General features: G+C 39.2%; 2 protein-coding genes across 4 annotated transcripts in view; both read right to left on the reverse strand.

Moving 5' to 3' along the window:
• Positions 1–2,425, reverse strand: part of stat5a (signal transducer and activator of transcription 5a) — a 44,226-nt gene extending 41,801 nt beyond the window's left edge. For both annotated transcript variants that reach the window (XM_084570261.1, XM_084570260.1), the window contains exon 1: positions 2,258–2,425. The gene's annotated coding sequence lies outside the window, so the exon portion shown is untranslated. The remainder of the gene's footprint in view (positions 1–2,257) is intronic.
• Positions 2,426–5,500: 3,075 nt separating this feature from the next.
• stat3 (signal transducer and activator of transcription 3 (acute-phase response factor)) lies at positions 5,501–16,959 on the reverse strand. Of its 2 annotated transcripts, XM_084570869.1 has the most exons (24): positions 16,397–16,959; positions 13,972–14,121; positions 13,333–13,576; positions 13,127–13,219; positions 12,965–13,046; positions 12,779–12,879; positions 12,313–12,464; positions 11,976–12,134; positions 11,725–11,817; positions 11,538–11,597; positions 11,402–11,431; positions 11,213–11,306; positions 11,079–11,126; positions 10,815–10,898; positions 9,886–9,984; positions 9,625–9,760; positions 9,479–9,531; positions 9,294–9,388; positions 9,007–9,146; positions 8,694–8,915; positions 8,523–8,565; positions 7,793–7,852; positions 6,768–6,865; positions 5,501–6,502 (listed from the first exon to the last, which is right to left on the reverse strand). In XM_084570869.1, exons 2-24 carry the CDS (start codon positions 14,097–14,099, stop codon positions 6,462–6,464), a joined length of 2,355 nt encoding a protein of 784 aa, XP_084426995.1. In that variant the 5' UTR covers positions 14,100–14,121; positions 16,397–16,959; the 3' UTR covers positions 5,501–6,461. The 2 variants fall into 2 exon arrangements, with proteins under 2 accessions (XP_084426995.1, XP_084426996.1); XM_084570870.1 differs by lacking the exon at positions 7,793–7,852.
• Between the last annotated feature and the right edge of the window lie 1,093 nt (positions 16,960–18,052).

Consider the following 18,052-nt stretch of genomic DNA (forward strand, 5'->3'; position numbering starts at 1 on the left):
GCCTATGGACATGCAGTGCTGCGAGCACATGGCACAGTGGGCTTTTAGGATAAAGCACAGGGTTCCTCTGTCTCCCCTGTTGCCACTCCGCTTGCATCTAGGTCTTCCTGTCAAGGACGCATTGTGCCAGCCAATTCATGCCTGGCCAGCATGCCATGTTCCCTTGCCAGAACACCCTCCTTTTCACAGAAACTTGAGAAGACCCTTCATTCCTTTGCACCAGTGACCACAGGAGCATGTAAGATAACATAACACTTGCCAACAGGGTTAAATGCTAAATAAATATTGTCTATTATTTTCTGCGAATTACAATTTGACTGAAATTTTTCACTGGTTAAAAACTATGCCAAACAAAAAATGTGATAAAAAAAAGAACTGACATGAGAAGAGTCTTGCAACAGGCTACATGAAACATGAGTCTATAAAATGTCAAACCTTTCAAGAGACTGAGATGATGTCTAGAAACTGGTCTTTCCCATATCCAAAGGAACCAAAACAAAGAAATGCAGCAACTGCAAATGACAATATGATGAATCAATCATCCCAACTGTTGTTGACTTTTGATTGACTAATCTGAGCACTGCTAAAAACAATCTGTCAAGCCAAACGGGAAAGCGTCACAAACTAACAAATCCTGGTGCTATGTTGAGGTGAAAGAACTCACAGAGCAGTCATAAAACCTCAAAGGGGGACATTATCACAGTGCGCTTAATACATTACCACAACAATTTCAATTACTTTGAGCCACAGGGGGCAGAAGCAAAGACAGTTTTATGGTACGAGTCTACAAGACATTTTGTAAGTCTGTCCGAGGGAAAACATTTTGAGTTATATCAAAGCAATTTAGCATTCAGCGAGCAACATGACAAAAGATAACAGGAAGGAATAATCATGGTGGGTTAGCTCATTTGCATATACAAGAACACACACACAGTATTCTTGGAAATTACATGGAGACATCAAAGCATCTGTGACATTTCATTTCTGTTTGTAAGCAAGCCCAAACACAAGGGTCTCACTTCAAGAGTCCTCCCTTATAGCCTTGACAGTCAGGTTTGTTTTTGACCTTTATAAACAACCGATTCATGCTTTCTCAGACCACGTCTTCACAGATAAATGCGGAAAGTCAGTGAATTATCTGCACTTTTCTTCTTCGTCTTCCAGTAAACTGTATTTAAAATGTGGTTCATGCTACTTAATGCAATGTAATATTGTACTATTTGATGTAATATAAGATTTTTAGTATCAGTGGATGAAAATGTATCAAGAATGAAGGTAATTAGCACAAGTGAAAGCACCCATTCGGAGGGTTCAGTTACTGATGTGTTGACATATAAACAGTACGATACAGCAAGCCTAGCTGGTATTACTTCATAAACGGCTAAACTGCCACTGTTTTTCATGGAAACTCTTTTTCTTACTATAAACTAACAACAACCTGTCAAGTGCACATCAGGCTACAGGAATTCTCTCTGAACTGAGAAGTAAAATTGGGAGATCCTCAGCAGCTCAACAGCAGGACATGTGGGTGGGACAGAGAAAGTCACTAAGCAAAATCTGTCAGTCACTTCACTTGTCAAATCTTTGAAGGATGTCCATCACTCTACTGAATTCTGAGAACGGTACTCCTTTTATGAGATTTACAGCCAGTGAAAACTGAGTGCGCATTGCCGTAGGTTTATGATCCTATTTCGCCTCAGCTGAGATGACTTGTGCAGGCTATAGGGCACCATACTGGAGTTTATAGTGAAGTTAGGTCAGACTGGTTGGTGAGTTTACACCCCAAAAACGACAGCTACATTTTAGAAACTAACAATACCAGTACACCAGTATTACAACAGCAGCAAGGTTGCAATAATTGCATGTTTTGAAGATCGATTTACATGGACAAATGTTTCTAAAGGCTTACAGCAAAATAAGGCGATATGGTGAATAGTAAACTCACAGACACGCTGTCAGTCCGTGAGACTATAAATATTACAGGGATTCACAGGCAGACCAGCCTGTTGATTCAGCAGCATTAAAGCCACAGGGCAGAGAAGGGAAAAAAGTATCACTGAAACAAAACCAAACAGAAATCGTTATACGTGCATATACCTTGGTTTGCAGCGTCACACAGACGGTGGACCGCGACGCTGCCGCACTCGCAGTTTGTTTACAAAGCGCTGTCAGAATATTCTTTCGCAACGGGGACGAGGCGAGGACGTTCACCTCTTCAGACGAAACACATTCAAAGACATTAAACTGTCACACTCACCTCTGTTGAGCGACTGAAGTGGCTGTCCTTGCTCATAAAATGCGAGGAGAGCCTGCAGCGACGTGAGCAACCTACAACAGGAATCTCTCCGTTAGTCAGTTCCCAACACTTCGCTTTACAGTTCACTGCTCGCTCTCTCTCTCGCTCTCTCTCTCTCTCTCTCTCTCTCTCTCTCTCTCTCTCACACACACACACACACACGCACGCACACACTATACTCCCTCTCTCTCTCTCTCTAACAAACCGCCCACTTCCGGCGCTTCTTACATGTCTGTCAGGAGTAACAGTTTGTGCTTGGTCCTGCGCCTGTGATGACTGATTTTAAGTCTCGAAGTGGTGAAAGCAGTCAGTCTTTTATCAACAAAAAACATTTATCAACAACAAGAAGGACAAACACATCATTATTATTATGATTATTATTATTATTATTATTATTATTATTATTACCTCGGTTATCTTCTGATTTAGATGTAGGCCGAAACGTCAGCTTTTATTTTATTTTCTTCGGTTTTTATTGAATTAGATTTTATTCCCACAAATAATGGCCTGGTGGCATCTTTATCGTGATGGTTTAGAAGCATACAGTGGAAATCTGTTCTGTGTTTCAACAAGATTTTGCAACAAGAATTTTAGAAACATTACCAAATATTCACACATAGACATGCTGTACATCCGTAAAAATTAAGCAAACAAACAGGTAAGAATAGTAATCAGCCTGCTCTCTCCTTCACATAGTTATGAAGTTATGAGAAAATCGGTTGGTTAGATTTTCTCCAATTCATCGTTACCAAATATTACGCTTTCAGGCTGGAGAAGGGCGACACCATCTGGTAGGAAATTAAACTGCATTTGATTTATTTTTCAAAAACAACAGCAAAGGGAAACCTGCCGTAGGATCCCACGGATAAAAAGAATATTACTGATTTTCTAAAATATAACTGAGATGTGTTTAGTCAAATTTTCATTATTACAGATCATCAAAGTCTGTCTGTGGGATGAGAGGCAGAGAGGCAAACGGGAGGTGGCAGAGACCAAAGATAAGTCTGTCAAAATTAATTAGAGGATAATGGGCAGCTGAGTCACATCAAGCATATAAAAGAGCCCTGCTATATATAAAATGCAGAAAAGGCCAAGAGGCACCCCTAAACACTTGTTGATTGCTGAAGAAATATTTATATTTCTTCATATTTATCTAAAGAGAATTATTAGAGAATTATCAAAAAGCAAATAAGCAATTCCCTGTATCAACCCTGTTTGTGAAGGGGTAGAAAAGGCAGGGTAATGACTAAATAAATAAAAAGCTAAAACTAGTTTATTACAAGCGAGACCCTAAATGTCAAGAATGATATATACACAAAAATAAAATTCTGTATAGTGAGTCTGTTGGAAGATCAGCATTTTAATCAAGATATCTAAATAAGTAACAAAGTGGTGTTAGACTAGCTATTAGATACATTTTAGATCATAGATACTGTGTTAGGTAATCTAGATGCTGACTATTGCCAAAAGGTGCTGATATTTGGTAGCTTTAAGTGTCACATATAAAAAGTGTTTTTCTGGAAAATACATCTTTACATTGTTACATGGTTTGTACTGGTATTTCATGTTCATGACCTAAGAAACAAACAAACAAAAAAAGTCCAAAGCTTGTTGAGCAGCAAGTTATTGTTGCTGACTGTAAACAATTTGAAAAATCCCCTGTCTTTCTACAGAACTTAATGACCTCATGTTCTCACATCCATATCAGAATAGTATATAGTATCTCTCTCTCTCTCTCTCTCTCTCTCTCACGCGCACACACACGCACACAGACACCCCACAGACAGCTTCATTGATTCTCCAGATTGATTGGCTGCGGTCCAGAACAGAAGTGTGACAGTTGTTTCCTTAAGACAGCTGAGTCAGCAGCTGACGGTAAAAGCGGTGCATCTCCACACCCCCTCATCTTCTCAAACCAGTCTGTGTTCATTTCCTATCCCCAAACCTAACTTGAAGTCAGGGTGAGCGAGTGCAGCAGGCAGTGATGCAGAAACTGCTTCCTTGCTCTGTTTGTTTAGTTGTTTTATCACAGCTGCCACCAATTCTCAGTAGGACTCACGGGAATCCCAGAAGTCACGCTAGTGCTGATCACATCAATACTGTTAGATATAATGAAGCTTCACACACACACAATGTGGAGTTTCCAGTCAGGGAAGTCCAGCAATCATGTGTTTAGAGGGCTATGATCTGTAGAGAGAAACGCTCTTAAACTGAAAATGGGAACTGCGACTGCTCATCTATTGTATTTATGGTATTTGCATTCATAAAACTCCTTTTTCTGTGTTTACATTCAAATGGATTGCTCTGGGCCTCAGTGGGTTTCATCATATAGAGAGAATGTTTTAGTATAAAATTCCAGTAAAAACATTTTCTGTGAAACTGAGTTGTTTGTATCCATAACAGGTTTCGGATTAATTTACATTCACTTTACTGTCATCTTATCATTGAATGAGTAGGTCAAATGCATTATTTCCTCACATTCACTGTGGAAAAAAATAAATACCCAGATTAAAAGATGATGACATTTTATGTTACATGTTAGCTCTTTTCTCTTCCATCTGACAGTGTCAGAACAACAAAGGCCCATGTGTACTTGAGTGGGATAAACTGTCCTTTTCTGCATATTATTTATCCTTATTTGCTTCTTTTAAATATTTGGAGCTCGATTTTGTGAATTATCTGTTGTTACTGGGTTCCCTATAGAAATGGTCCAGTGGTACAAGAGCCCAACAAATGGAATTAAACTTTTGTAGGGCGTCATTTTGCACACTGTAAGGACCACAAACCTTAAATCTGCAATCAGAGGCAGATGTTACAGTATTAATGTTGATGTGTGTGTGTGTGTGTGTGTGTTTATACAGTGTGGGATGACACTGTGGACCTTCAGATGAGGCTCTAAGACTTAACTGCAAGTAACTGTACTCAACAAGTATATATTTATACATAAACAAAACAGAGTTCCTATAAATATCAACACTACTATCTGGAGAGCGATTAATAAAAAGGTATATTTGCATTTTAAGCACTATGCCGTTTGCTCCTACTCTTATTTTACCTCTTATTCACCAAAATACCCATAACTCTATGATCCTCCCATCTGTGGACCACGCACTCGGACTTGGCAACAGAATATTTCAGGACAAGGCCAATATCAAGGTCAGGAAACCAACAATGGGAGGCAACCTCATGGGATAACAAAGAAAGAACGTGGCTTGATTTTATTCAACTGACAGAGTTTACTCAACTGTATGAAATGTTAAAGTCGACTACTACAGACAACATTGTGTGCTCTGTAAATGACCTATACTGTTCTTAAAATCATTTATATTACATATCTGATCATATCAGAGGAAATCAGGCAGAGGAAAAAAAAACATTAAAACTGCATATTTCCAAAGCAAGTCCAATTCACATGATAACAAATTACAGTAATTAAGTGGGAGTGACAAAAAAAAAAATTGTACTACATTTACATTATGATGACATCATTTATGACAATACTATAAGGAAAATTATCTAACAAGTGCCAGAAATGAATGGTCTCTTCATCTCTCTTCAGTATTTTAAAACATCAGATGGTTCTGAAAAATATAAGAAACTTTCCATTTTGTGTATAAACTACAAGGAAAGAGAAGCCATTTAAATGCAATAAGGTGGAACGACAGGTGGCATTACATTTGGCAGGGGCAATCTGGAAAAGATAAAATGCATCAAAACCAGTTGGTACGATTCGACAACATCATAGCTTATACAACTTTGTCTTTCATTACATTTCCTTATTAAAAGAAAAGAACATATGAATTATTAACCATTTAAAAAGTCAATAACGAAAAATACAATGTTCTCAAAAATATATTTCCATATGCTTAAATGCTTTAAAGGATTTCAAAACATTTATAAGGAAGTGAAAGCAGGATGCTGCATAAAATACAACAGGCCAGTACACATTGACATTACAATCCTTTGTTAAAAGAATACCTTTCTAATATCATTCACCTTCCCTATTGTGTCAAAGTGAGTTGTTTTTACATAGGAACAAGAAATAAACTATACAGGCAAACTGTGTGTACAGAGGGAGAAATAAATCATCATTAAATCCTCGATCACATCACAATATCAAATCCCAACAGAAGACAAAAGGAAAACAAAGATGTTAAAGAATTTTTCACAGAGGCGACGCCACATCCATGTCCAAAGTGATTGAATCTATGGATAAAAGAAAACATTAAAAATAAGAGGGAATTAATACAATGACAAACAGTACAGTGTATGTCAATGCTTAAGGACTGTGAAGACATGCTACTACTACTTTAGAAGGTTTGATTTATCCGTTTAGAAGGAGTAGTAAGGGCGATGCGTGTAGTTGTGATGGTAGAGGTTAGGAAGTACGGGCCCCTGAATTCATTATGTAAATCAGAATCCTCACAAGCACAAACATGTGTGTATGCACATTTTTGTGTAAGTGACTCACCCAAATGTCCTTGATTAGCTTCAGCTTCATTGTGCATCAGGGAGTCGAGGGTGCGAGGAGACATGGGGAACAGGTCACTGGTGTTTCCGGAGTTAGTACTGTGAAAAAAACAAAAGAAAACAAAAGAAAACAAAAAGACGACAAATTTTAAAAATTACCAAGTACAATGCCATCTGACTGCCTATTTGTGTGTGTCATTTCTTTTCAATACAACTACTCTGACATCATTTTTGTCATTCCACTTAACTACAAGTAATAATATGCAAATAGCCACCTCCTTCATCACACTGACAGGGATACCACAAGTAAACACGTTATGATTCTACATAAAAAACATATCAGTATCTGTACTGTAAGTCACTCCATCAGTCGTATTCTCGGACATATAATTCAGCATCGGCATGCACTCTCATGCAGTCACTCTCAAAAAAAAAAAAAGAAAAAAAAGAAAGATGGGATGGTTCTGTGGTGAGTACAGCTCAATTCTAAACTAGTTTTCAATTTAAATTGTACAAAACAAAAGACTGGGATAGTTTAAGACTTTATCTTTACTGTACCTGGCTTTTATCTTGGGAAGCGCTAAACACAATAACGCACAAAGCACATCAACTTGATGATACTCCCCAGTTCATGCCACAACAGCTGGTTAGTGCAGTGTCCATTTGCTCATTGACAAATGCATTGGAATCATTTTCATTAACAATATTAGTAATCTGTGAAATCAATGTTCCTTAAGCAGTTAGGGTACAAAAACCTGTCTGATCCCTAAAAATGGATGAGGGATTATGACAAATATGTCTGGAAAACAAGAATACGACCTGAACCAAATGAAAAACTGATGAATGGCAGGCAGATGCTCTTGTATTAGAACCTGGACCAGTTGCGGTGAGTTCGACACGAAAACAGACATCATGTAGGTGGGGTTACTGCTCTTACTAATCCTTCCCCAAAACCCACCCAGCAAACACACAGACAAAGTGACAAGATGCACACACAGCCCTACATGCCACCTCCCCCAGGCCTACCCTGGGAATCCGTTCCCAAGCAGCTCACTGTCCGGCAAGTCCATGAACACGGAGGGACACCTACGGAGACAGGTCAGGATCTCACTGAGCAAACCTCACAACCCACCAGCATGGCATCAAATGCACTACCATCCACAGTAAACATGGCTGACAGCCTGTTGATAAACGCCCTGTGTTAATCAACCTTTTGTCCACACTTTCCATTTGAATATGTACTGTATTTTATGGTTGAACATCCAATTATTTTGTAATTGCAACCAAAACCCGCTGCTTAACATTTGGTGGCAGACAGTGATGCAAGCAATGGCTAACAGAAGCAAGCATTAAACATGGCCATTTGTATATTGAGAATGGGGCTTAATTTTCTTCAACAACGCTCAGTGAAGAAAAGGTAGACGGCCTGTGTGAGCAACAGTCTGTATAAACTAGTTCTACCTGGGATCTGGAAATATCTGGAAACACAATGCATGGTCTGAACATGGTGATGGTTCCTCCAAAGACAGCAATGACTCACAGCGAGAGTGAAAATAACTTGGTTCCCTTTTCTCTGAACATTTGGCAACACTTGCAACATTTGAAAATGAGTTTGTTTCTCAGGGAGGAACATTCAGTCTTTATAAAAGGAAACATCAACGGCAAGTAACAAGGGCTAATGTAAGTGGTGACATGCAATGTCCTGGAAAATACAGTACATAGACTTAAAGATAGGGGAGGAGTGACGGATACTTACGGGGTAACACAGATGAACTTTGTCTTCAAGTATGGCTGGATAGCTGTTAAGAAAAAAAAATATTAGCAAAGAATACCGAGCAGTAAATAAAAACAGGATATAATAAGCCTACCGACAAATGTCTGGGATTTCCTTTTAGATGGCACAAACACCATAAGGAACAACACTTACTACTTGTTGAATCTCCTCCCATTTCAGGCTCCGGAGCTGATTCTGGCCTGCAGTATTTCCCAAAAGCTTCCTCTTTGGGGATTTCAGGATAGAGGTAAACAAGCGGCGAAACCAAGATGTTGGTGGCATCCATGATCTTGTAGCCCATGATGATGTCTGCAAAGGACATGCTGTTGAGCTGCTGCTTGGTGTAGGGCTCCACAGACTGGATCTGTGTCTTTCCTATAAAAACACAGAAAGCTCAGTGTCACAACAAAAATAATGTATTCTGAAAATGACTCGGGAACGGTGGGACAAGTTCCAAAATACTCACCGCTGATGTCTTTTTCTACCCATGTAAATGTAATGCCTCCCTCCTTGCTGCTCTCACTGAAGCGCAGAAGAAAAGTGCCGGGCGGTTTTGGACTCAGAATGGCTCTCTCCCTCTCCTTACTGATAAAACCCATGATATATCTGTAGGCATGCCACAAGATGTAAAAATAAATACATGTTGAATTTTTAAATGTCTATTTTTAAATTGTTGACTATTCCACTTGAAACTCTTTCCACAATGTGAAAGGAAGTTGGGGACTTGACTGTAAACAAAGGACGACCTCTCACCCTTCATTCCACAGTGCAAGGATATACTTCTTCACCAGGTCAATAATGTTGTCCAGCCACACCCAGAAGGAGAAGCCTTTGCCAGCCATATTTTCCTGTGAGGAGTTGGAAAAGAGTAACTTACACAAAGAAACAGAATCAAGAATATAGACTGAAGTATTATTTATGGTAATCAGGTTAAGTACCTTACAGAACTTGGCCCAGGTGATCTGACATCCAGAGTAGTTGACACAAGGCCCTAAACAGACAGTTCCATAATAACATCACATATTAATATGTTGGAAAAGGCAAAGTTGAATGATTTTAGACACCTTTAGGCATGCCATCTTACCTAGTAACTTTTCAGCCAGTGTGGTGAGCTGTTCAATGGTCAGGCCTCTCTTGGTGGTAGAGGAGAATTGCCAGCTCAACACCTCAGCCACCTGGTCCCATGTTCCCACTGGGGGCTTGGTGAAGAAGTTCACGTTCTGTGCAAAGAAACCCAGGGTACCATGTTCAGAAAACATAATACACATAAACCACAACAACTCTATGGTATTAACATTCTCCTCCCCCGAGTTTAGCCCCTCTCCAGCAGAGGGTGCTGTCTTACCTTCGGGTGGTTAGTGAGCATGTTGTACCACAGAATGGAGGCCCAGGCATTGGGCATCTGGCAGATGTTAGAAATGACTACCACAGGCAGAGAATGAGTCTACGCAAAGGAGAAAAAAAAATATGTCAGTGTGTTTCTGTTACTTTATCCTTTAGAACATGTGCAATTCTTTTCTAATATTTACTCTGCACTTCACACAATGATGCAAAAATATCTCCGTTCCTATTTCAGTACAGGAATTTACAGGGTATCCTATCATGAAAACTCTCATACCTTAATTATATATGCTTAGCACCTGATATTGTGTGGTACAAAGGCCCTTTGTTGAGAAACCCATGGAACAGAGATAGGATTATCATTTAATACACTGAAATACAAATCTAATCATGAAATCGTCAAATTCATCACAGGAAGGTGAGGAACCAACAAATTGGCTGTGGCAAAAGGCATAAAGAGTAATTAAAGAGTTATTAATTAGTTTAACACATCAAGTCTGGCAAACTACAGCAGCATTGCATATGTTGACTTGTAATGCAAGGCAACTTGTTTCATAGCTTGTCAAACTTCGTACTTCAGCATTTAGTAAACGTCTAGTACTGTTTACCCTCAGTAGGCTAACTGGGAACAGGTCAAAAACTGGTTTGATGGAAGAGGGTTATCTTCAAGTAACAGCTCATTTATAAGCTGAGGTTGTGACAGTCTCTGGAGGAGGGAGACTTTGTAAATGACTCATTTGTCTGGTGACTAACTTTGTATGTGTGTGCTATGAAAGAGCAAAAGTGCATTATGCTTCAGGAACGTTTAGAGTGTTGTTGACTTCTAGTGATGTGTGAACAGTTAACTGTTAAGGCAGAAAAATCTTCCAGTTCAAGAAACAAAGTGGCAAACAAAAGGGCAACCTATGTGGCAAACTAAGTCGCAGTACTCACCTCCAGATCTATCTTCAGGCCTTGGTGATAGACCTCTGTCTCAAAAGTGATAAGATGGAGCTCCTCGGTGACAATCAGAGAGGCCTAGAGAAAAATGATAATTTAAAAATTGTGTATTTATATAAATATCGAGAATGTCTTACTCAAAAAGGTCAAACCAAAAACTTCCACCATTACACACTAAATATTGCAACATGTTCCTTGACAGCAATGAATTCGATGTCTAAATTACATTATCCACAAAGTTTTAGGGATGGTACTCACGTCACTATTGGTCCGACCACCATTACCACACCTCTGTTCTCGCAAGGTCTGAAACAAACAGGAAGTCAGTGCTCCACAGCAGGTCTTCATCAGATAACTTCATTACTTATAATTTATCTGCCTTTACAACTCACCAAGTGCTTAAACTCTGCTGACAGGCTGCCATTGTTAGATTCCTCCATGTTCATTACTTTTGTGTTGGTGCCGAGGATGTTGAACTTCCGTGACCTAAAAAAAATCATAGTGTAGCAGGAAATAAGACTCTTCTCTAAAACAATGTGCATTAAATCTTAAGGCTTAAAAGGAAGTTCTTCAAGTCTTACCCTCGAATTGCAGCCACATCCCCAGATTCCCTGAAAAAACGTTAAAATCAGTAAAGCAGTCATTCCTGCAAAGTCTTGAATGAAAACATGATTTGAGGTCTTGCTGATTAAGAAACTACCAGATTAAAATACTCACTTGTCAATGCAAACTTTAATTTTCAGTTGGTAGTTGAGTTCAGGAAACTTTACCAGTAACCTTGAAAAATAAGAGAAAAGAGATAGAAAATTCATGTAAATATATAATGGTGCGAGTGTAGCAGTTCCTATCAAATGGTATGCAATAAAAATGTCACTAAAATGTACAAAAATATAATGACCCTTACCTGACTTTATTAGTGAACTGCACTCCTGTTTTGATGACCAGAGGTCTGTCTGGATGCATGGGCATACAAGGCTGTCTTTCCACGACAAAAGCACTATAATACAAAGTAAATCATGTTTCAGAGATTTCCTGCAAACTTCAAAAGATAAATAGTGGACTGTCTCCACAACAGGTTGTTTACTGACCCAGTGGTCATACGTAAAACCCATCAGATTGTATTAACACTTAGCACACATTCATCACGGGGAGTACCTCTTCATGAGGTTTCTGAACAGGTCCACAATCTTCTCCTCCAGTGCGGGCCGGTGCTGAATGATGGGGTCTCCTTTGTAGGACACCTTTTGCTGAAGCTCCTCCAGTTTCTTGATCTGCTGGCGAATCTGAAGCTGGGACTCGGCCAAAGATGTGATCCTGATTGAAAGATCAGATACCTTATGAGATGTTTAATAGTAGAAATTTACATTTCACTGCTTTAATTCGAATCAAATATAAAATGTATTCTTGACTACACAGGTAAGTTGTGCAAAGATTGTTCATGTAAGTAGTTTCAATAAAGCTTTCAGTATAAGCTAATTCAAGTTTTGCTTACCATGTTTCAAGGCGGTCTAGGCAGATGTTTGGCGGACCACCAATACAGGCAATTTGCTGTCTCCTCTTCCAGTCTGCCAGTTCTTCATCCGTCAGGTTCTTCTGTACATAATCCATGGCAGTCAGCAAGCCTCCCATCTCTGTCACGATTTGCTACAAGATAACAAGCAGAGCACACATCAAACATGGGAAGAGTTATCACCTATCTGTGGTCCAACATTTCTGTCATTGTTTAGATGAGTGGGTGATAGACCCAGGTATTAAGAAAAACTCACAACTTTAAATGGTGCTATAAGGCAAATATTCAACCTTGCATTCATACTTGCCAGATTACTAGCAATGTCACCAGAGTCTGTGCAAAGTGAAATTAGTTTCATGTTTGTACAGTATATTATTGTTTCTCACTCTCAACTCATGTATATATTACGTGTATTTTCACTCACAACATGTTAGGTACAGTCACTCACCCTCCTCAGCTGGTCCAGGGCGCTCAGCATCTGCTCGAGCTGAGCCATCTTCTGTCTGGTGGCAGCTGCCTGGCTATTTCCATTTAGGTCCTGGGACAACTCTGGAAAGACGGTGAACTTAAGTAAAATGTACTGTCATCAACTAATATCACACATAAATCTAAGAAAATGATTATCAGAACCTACCTCCTTGGCTTTTCAGGGTCTTGTAATTGAAGTCAAAGTCATCCTGCAAATTCTCAAGCATTTTCATCTTCTGTTCCATATCCTGTGGACAGAAAATAGCTTTCTTTAGTCTTTACACTGAGTATTCAAACATTTATTTGGGAGTCTGCAATCGAAACTAACCTGCACCCGCTTCCTGATGTCTTGAAGGTTGTGCTCCAGTATCTGCTGCTTCTCTGTCACCACTGTCCCAGTAGGATGCGCTGCCTGGCCATCCTTCAAGAGAACAACAGAGACACTGCCATGTAGAACAATTGTACAAATGTATAGCAATTATGATGCTATGATGTCAAACAACATCATGATGTCAACAGATAGACTTTATGTACCTGTGCAGCAGAGGTTGCAGTCTGCAGCAGCCTTTGTTCCTCCCACAAACAGCGTGCAACAATGCGGGCAATCTCCATAGGCTTCTCCAAGTACTTGCTCTGCAGGTGTTGTTTAATCCTGCGCAGGTTATGCTGGTAGAGAACATTATTCTCCTGCAGAAAACGGCTATACTGCTGGTCTATTTCTCCCAAGAGGTTGTGGAAAACCAACGTGGCATGTGATTCCTTATTGGCAGCGTAAGCCCTATTAAAAGACATGGTAATGCGATCAGGTTATTATTTTGTCCAGTTTCTAAAAAAAGTCTAACTCTTTCCCATCTCTGAGAAGACTACTTGGTGGAACAAACACTGTCTGACAACATATTTCTTATGCTTTTGAGAACAGAACAGTTGAGGGGAACTGTGATACATAATACGCATGAACTTCCTAAAATGGTTTTATGGGATAAAAAGACAAAAGAAAAGGGTGACAATGAATATCAAAACATAATAGTTTTCTATGTGGCCGGTTATTTGTGGTGACTGGACAATTACCAGTCTGAAAGAATTGGAAGATTAAAGCAATTTATTGGTACATGATAGCAAATATGACAAACAAACAAAAAAATTTGAGAGCCTTCTAATATAATTATTTCTCACCAGTCCTGGCTCTCTATCCAGGGGGCAAGGAACTGCCGTAGCTCCATGGGGAAGCTGTCACTGTACAAGTGGTAGAGTTGCTCCAGATACCTGGTCTCCAGCTGCTGTAACTGGTTCCACTGGGCCATCCTGACATATACCACCTAAAACCTAAATGATGGACATAACAACATGGATTGAATAGGAAACCCAGAGAAAATTTGTGGGAAGACACATACCAATAATCATTTTTCAAAAAGGTGTTACATGGTTTAAATGAACTATTGCACTCAGGGAAGTAGCTAAATATCATGTTTTCTCTGAAAACGATGACAGGCCCATGGGAGGCCTCATATTGAGCACAGTCACTTCCTGTTCACTGAAACACAACGCCTTCACTAAGAAATATAGGCCACCATGAACAGCTGTCAACTCCCTTAGCAGGCAAGTAGTTCATTATCTAGAGCCGAGTTTATTGCCTCAGTGGCATTTCAACAATCGAAACACCTACTTTTCTAAGCTGTTAAAAGGCTCCACATAATGTGGGTGTGACACCAGAGACCCATATTCTTTGACATAATGGATGACTGTACTTTGATCATTTCCTTGATATTAACTTTCTGAGAAACTTGCAACTTGAGCAGTATTCTTTCATTTATTGTCAAGCCACTGCTGGCAGAGACGACTATTATCCATCCACAATATTAATGTTGGTCCCTCACTCCATTTAAGTCAATCAATATTACTAATTACACCAATATTTGACAATTAAAATAACACAAAGATGTACACTATAAAATGGTCTACTAGAATGAATCATAATTGGTTTACAGCGTTGCAGTTTTCATATGACCCATGTTCCTCTTTCACTGACATATGAAAAAGATGGTTATGCTTGGTGTGAATTTCTGGGCATGTGAAAAGCCTGAGAGGATCACATCAAAGAGCAGCTGAGTCATTGTCAACACAATCAGAATTCCTTTAACTTTTCTTAAACAACAAACAGTATATCAACCTGACCCTATGTAGTGACTTTTACTCCATAATCGATTCTTCTTCTCTCTCCATTTATTGTATCTACAACCTAAATCAAGTAGCAGAACTATTTTGACATACATTAGAAACTTCTGTGAGAAGTCTGATAAAATTATGAAAAAAACAATGTATAAAGTGACAGAACTAGCACACCATTTTTTTAAATTACTGTTTAGCTATCATTTCAATAAGTCACTAGTCTATGTCAGATGTTTAAATAGCAAGATTTCAATTTGTAGAAGAACATACACATAAGGTCCACAAAGTCTGAACATATTGTCTTTTGGTCAGATTACTTACACATTTTGTCTAGCACACACTATAAATGATAGATGATGAGGACCCTGTGAACAATGCTCACGTTTCAGTATTGATCCAGCTGCCCAGGCAATGATTTGACCTGAACATCACATCTTTTGCATCTTTGTCTGAGCTTTAAAACATAGTTTGATGGCAATATTTCATGTCAGCCAGGTGTGTTTCTCTGCTGCCCAGTGCTGGCTAGTAATTTGGCACCAACAGGAAATCACAATGTCTTAAATTATGTCAATGATATTCCAGGAAGCACTTCCTTGAACAAACAAAGAAACCAGTGATCATGCCAACTTTCGTTTTTTATGTTCTCTGTAAACACAAAGGAAAACAAAGGTACCATTATCTGTGCTAACGTGCAAAATGATATGATGATCATTTTTGAATCTAAAACCAGTGATCCCTGTCTGAAGCAACCTGTACCCGATCCACTATATCCCTAAGGCTTCACACGTGAACTAGCGACACAGTAATTTTCCTAAAATGAAACCGTTACATTCAAGTCAAAACTGAGAGTAAGCATGGCCAACTCATTTTACGTATTCCAGTTTGTGAAATGGAAGGCTTGAATCCCACTGCCAGTGTCAGACATGTTGTCCTGCAGATGGGATAGAAATGGGCGTGACAAGAGAAGGTGCCCAAAGACAAGACAAAACAATGCCCTGAAAGTTACTGAATTCGAATACGAATTGGGGTAAAGTCGTTTTCAAACACCCAATGTGTGGCCATTATTTAACTAGGCGATCCAAAACAGATGAGGACATTAGAAAAAACGTACAGTTAATAGAGTAAGACCAGGGGCCCTGGTTTTAATATTATTAACTTCACAAAAACCAAGAAAAAGTAGGACGCTACCGTTAAAATGTTATAACACCTGTATAACGTAGGTAACACAGTTGGCACACAGTGTTTCCCCATCATGAATAACTTAAAACCCAGTCACGGTGCTGCATCTGCAGTTAATTAGTTAGTAGCGTTATGGCTAACAGAGGTAGTCTGTGTGACTTGCTGTGCCATAATGGTGTCAACGATCCAACCTCAGATCTAAGAAAAAGGTTAAATAAAAACCAAAAGGAGAAGTCAATTTATAGTCACTTACCTAACTCGCTGTCAGTTTTTTAGGAAGTTTTTCCGCCACAATCAGTAGCCTTTTTATTAAAATACACTGACTACAACAGTCAGCGAAGAATTTTCTTAAAACTGAATCCGCAAAAACGAGGGAGAGCACTCAAAAAAGACTCTGAATCTTCTCTTGTCGACACGAGAAACACTTCCCCGACGCAAGCACAGCTCTTTTCGTCCAACCCATAACCTACATTGCAGTCTTTCCAGCCAGACAAACCCTATTAACTATATTATTGACACCTAAAACTGCCAATGCTAGTCTGTAGCTTTGATATATAGCCAATCACAATGCATCTTATGAGCACAAGAGGCGGGACATTGCAGTGAGGTTGGTTGAGAATGCCATGTTTACTGCTGTCGCAATTGAGCTGTTCCCCCAAGCAAACCCTCCCTGCTGGTGGAGTTCAGAGTAGACACGGCTGTATGGCTGTTACGGAGGGAGGACGCGCCGTTCGACGGAACAGCAGGCCTGGAAGTCATCTGAGTTACTGGCAATGCTGACGTCATCAAGAGTTTAATAACACCAGTGCTTTATTATTGAACTCTGAGTATCATTATCCATTGTCTGATTTACAAACAAAATCTTCTCACAAAATAGAATTAAACATAAAATCTGACGCATGCGAAGTGCAATCAGGTATATAAAAGGTTAATATATTTCAGGGAAATTAAATAACAGGCAGTATATTCATCAGAAAGCCTTTATTTATACTGGTTGGGTTAGGCAAAATAGGCCTTAATACATCAGAACCACGCACGTTTTCCTTTTTTACTTGAGCATAAATCAGTAACACCAAAGCATTTATGTGTCACATTATGGCGCAAGCAACAGTGTGACTTTTTTTTCTACATTTATAATCTATGAATGGCATGCCTTATATTTGTAGCTATGTTCAGTATTTGATAGCAAGGCAAACTATACAAAAATATATATTTTATGTATATAAAATAAATGAAGGGAAGATAATGCTATAAAAATGAAGGTAATGCTGTGATTTAACAGGCCTATCAAGGATTTATGTTTTCTACCACGTGATGTTTCGGTTCATGGTAAGCACATACGCCTCACCATCCTTTTTCTCAATCTTTCCCACTGTTCTCTACACAGCTCAGTGCTCATAGAGCACTCTCTTTGATTGCATTTCCTTGCCCATTGATTATTTTAATGGTGTTCCATGCTACACCGTGAGCTTCTTTGTGCCTATACCACATCAAGGTCACATGTCTCTAGGGATGAATATGGAAGCAATACGTTCACCTTGTGCTGTCCGGAGCTCTGCGTGCTCTACACAATCGGGAGTGGAAATGTTTGAACACCGCCACTGGAATTTAACATCAAGTTCAGCATAATCACTTCCCTTCATTCCACATAGTCATCTTTAATTTATAATGCCAACCATGTTTGGGATCACATTTCTGTTTACATCCATATGGATTTATAATTCAGAGAAAAAAAAAACACAAGAATGCACCTGGTCAGTGCAAAAACGTTTGTGGACTCGATTATACTGTTCTGACATTTATTAAAGTGCCATGCCATTCATAACATCTGACAGTGTGCTGTTTTCCATGATCCACATGCAGATGACATTTGCCTCTCCACATCTTACGTAGTCAGTCATTAAACTGT

The sequence above is a fragment of the Chelon labrosus genome, assembly GCF_963514085.1.
Source record: "Chelon labrosus genome assembly, chromosome: 21".
Lineage (NCBI taxonomy): Eukaryota > Metazoa > Chordata > Actinopteri > Mugiliformes > Mugilidae > Chelon > Chelon labrosus.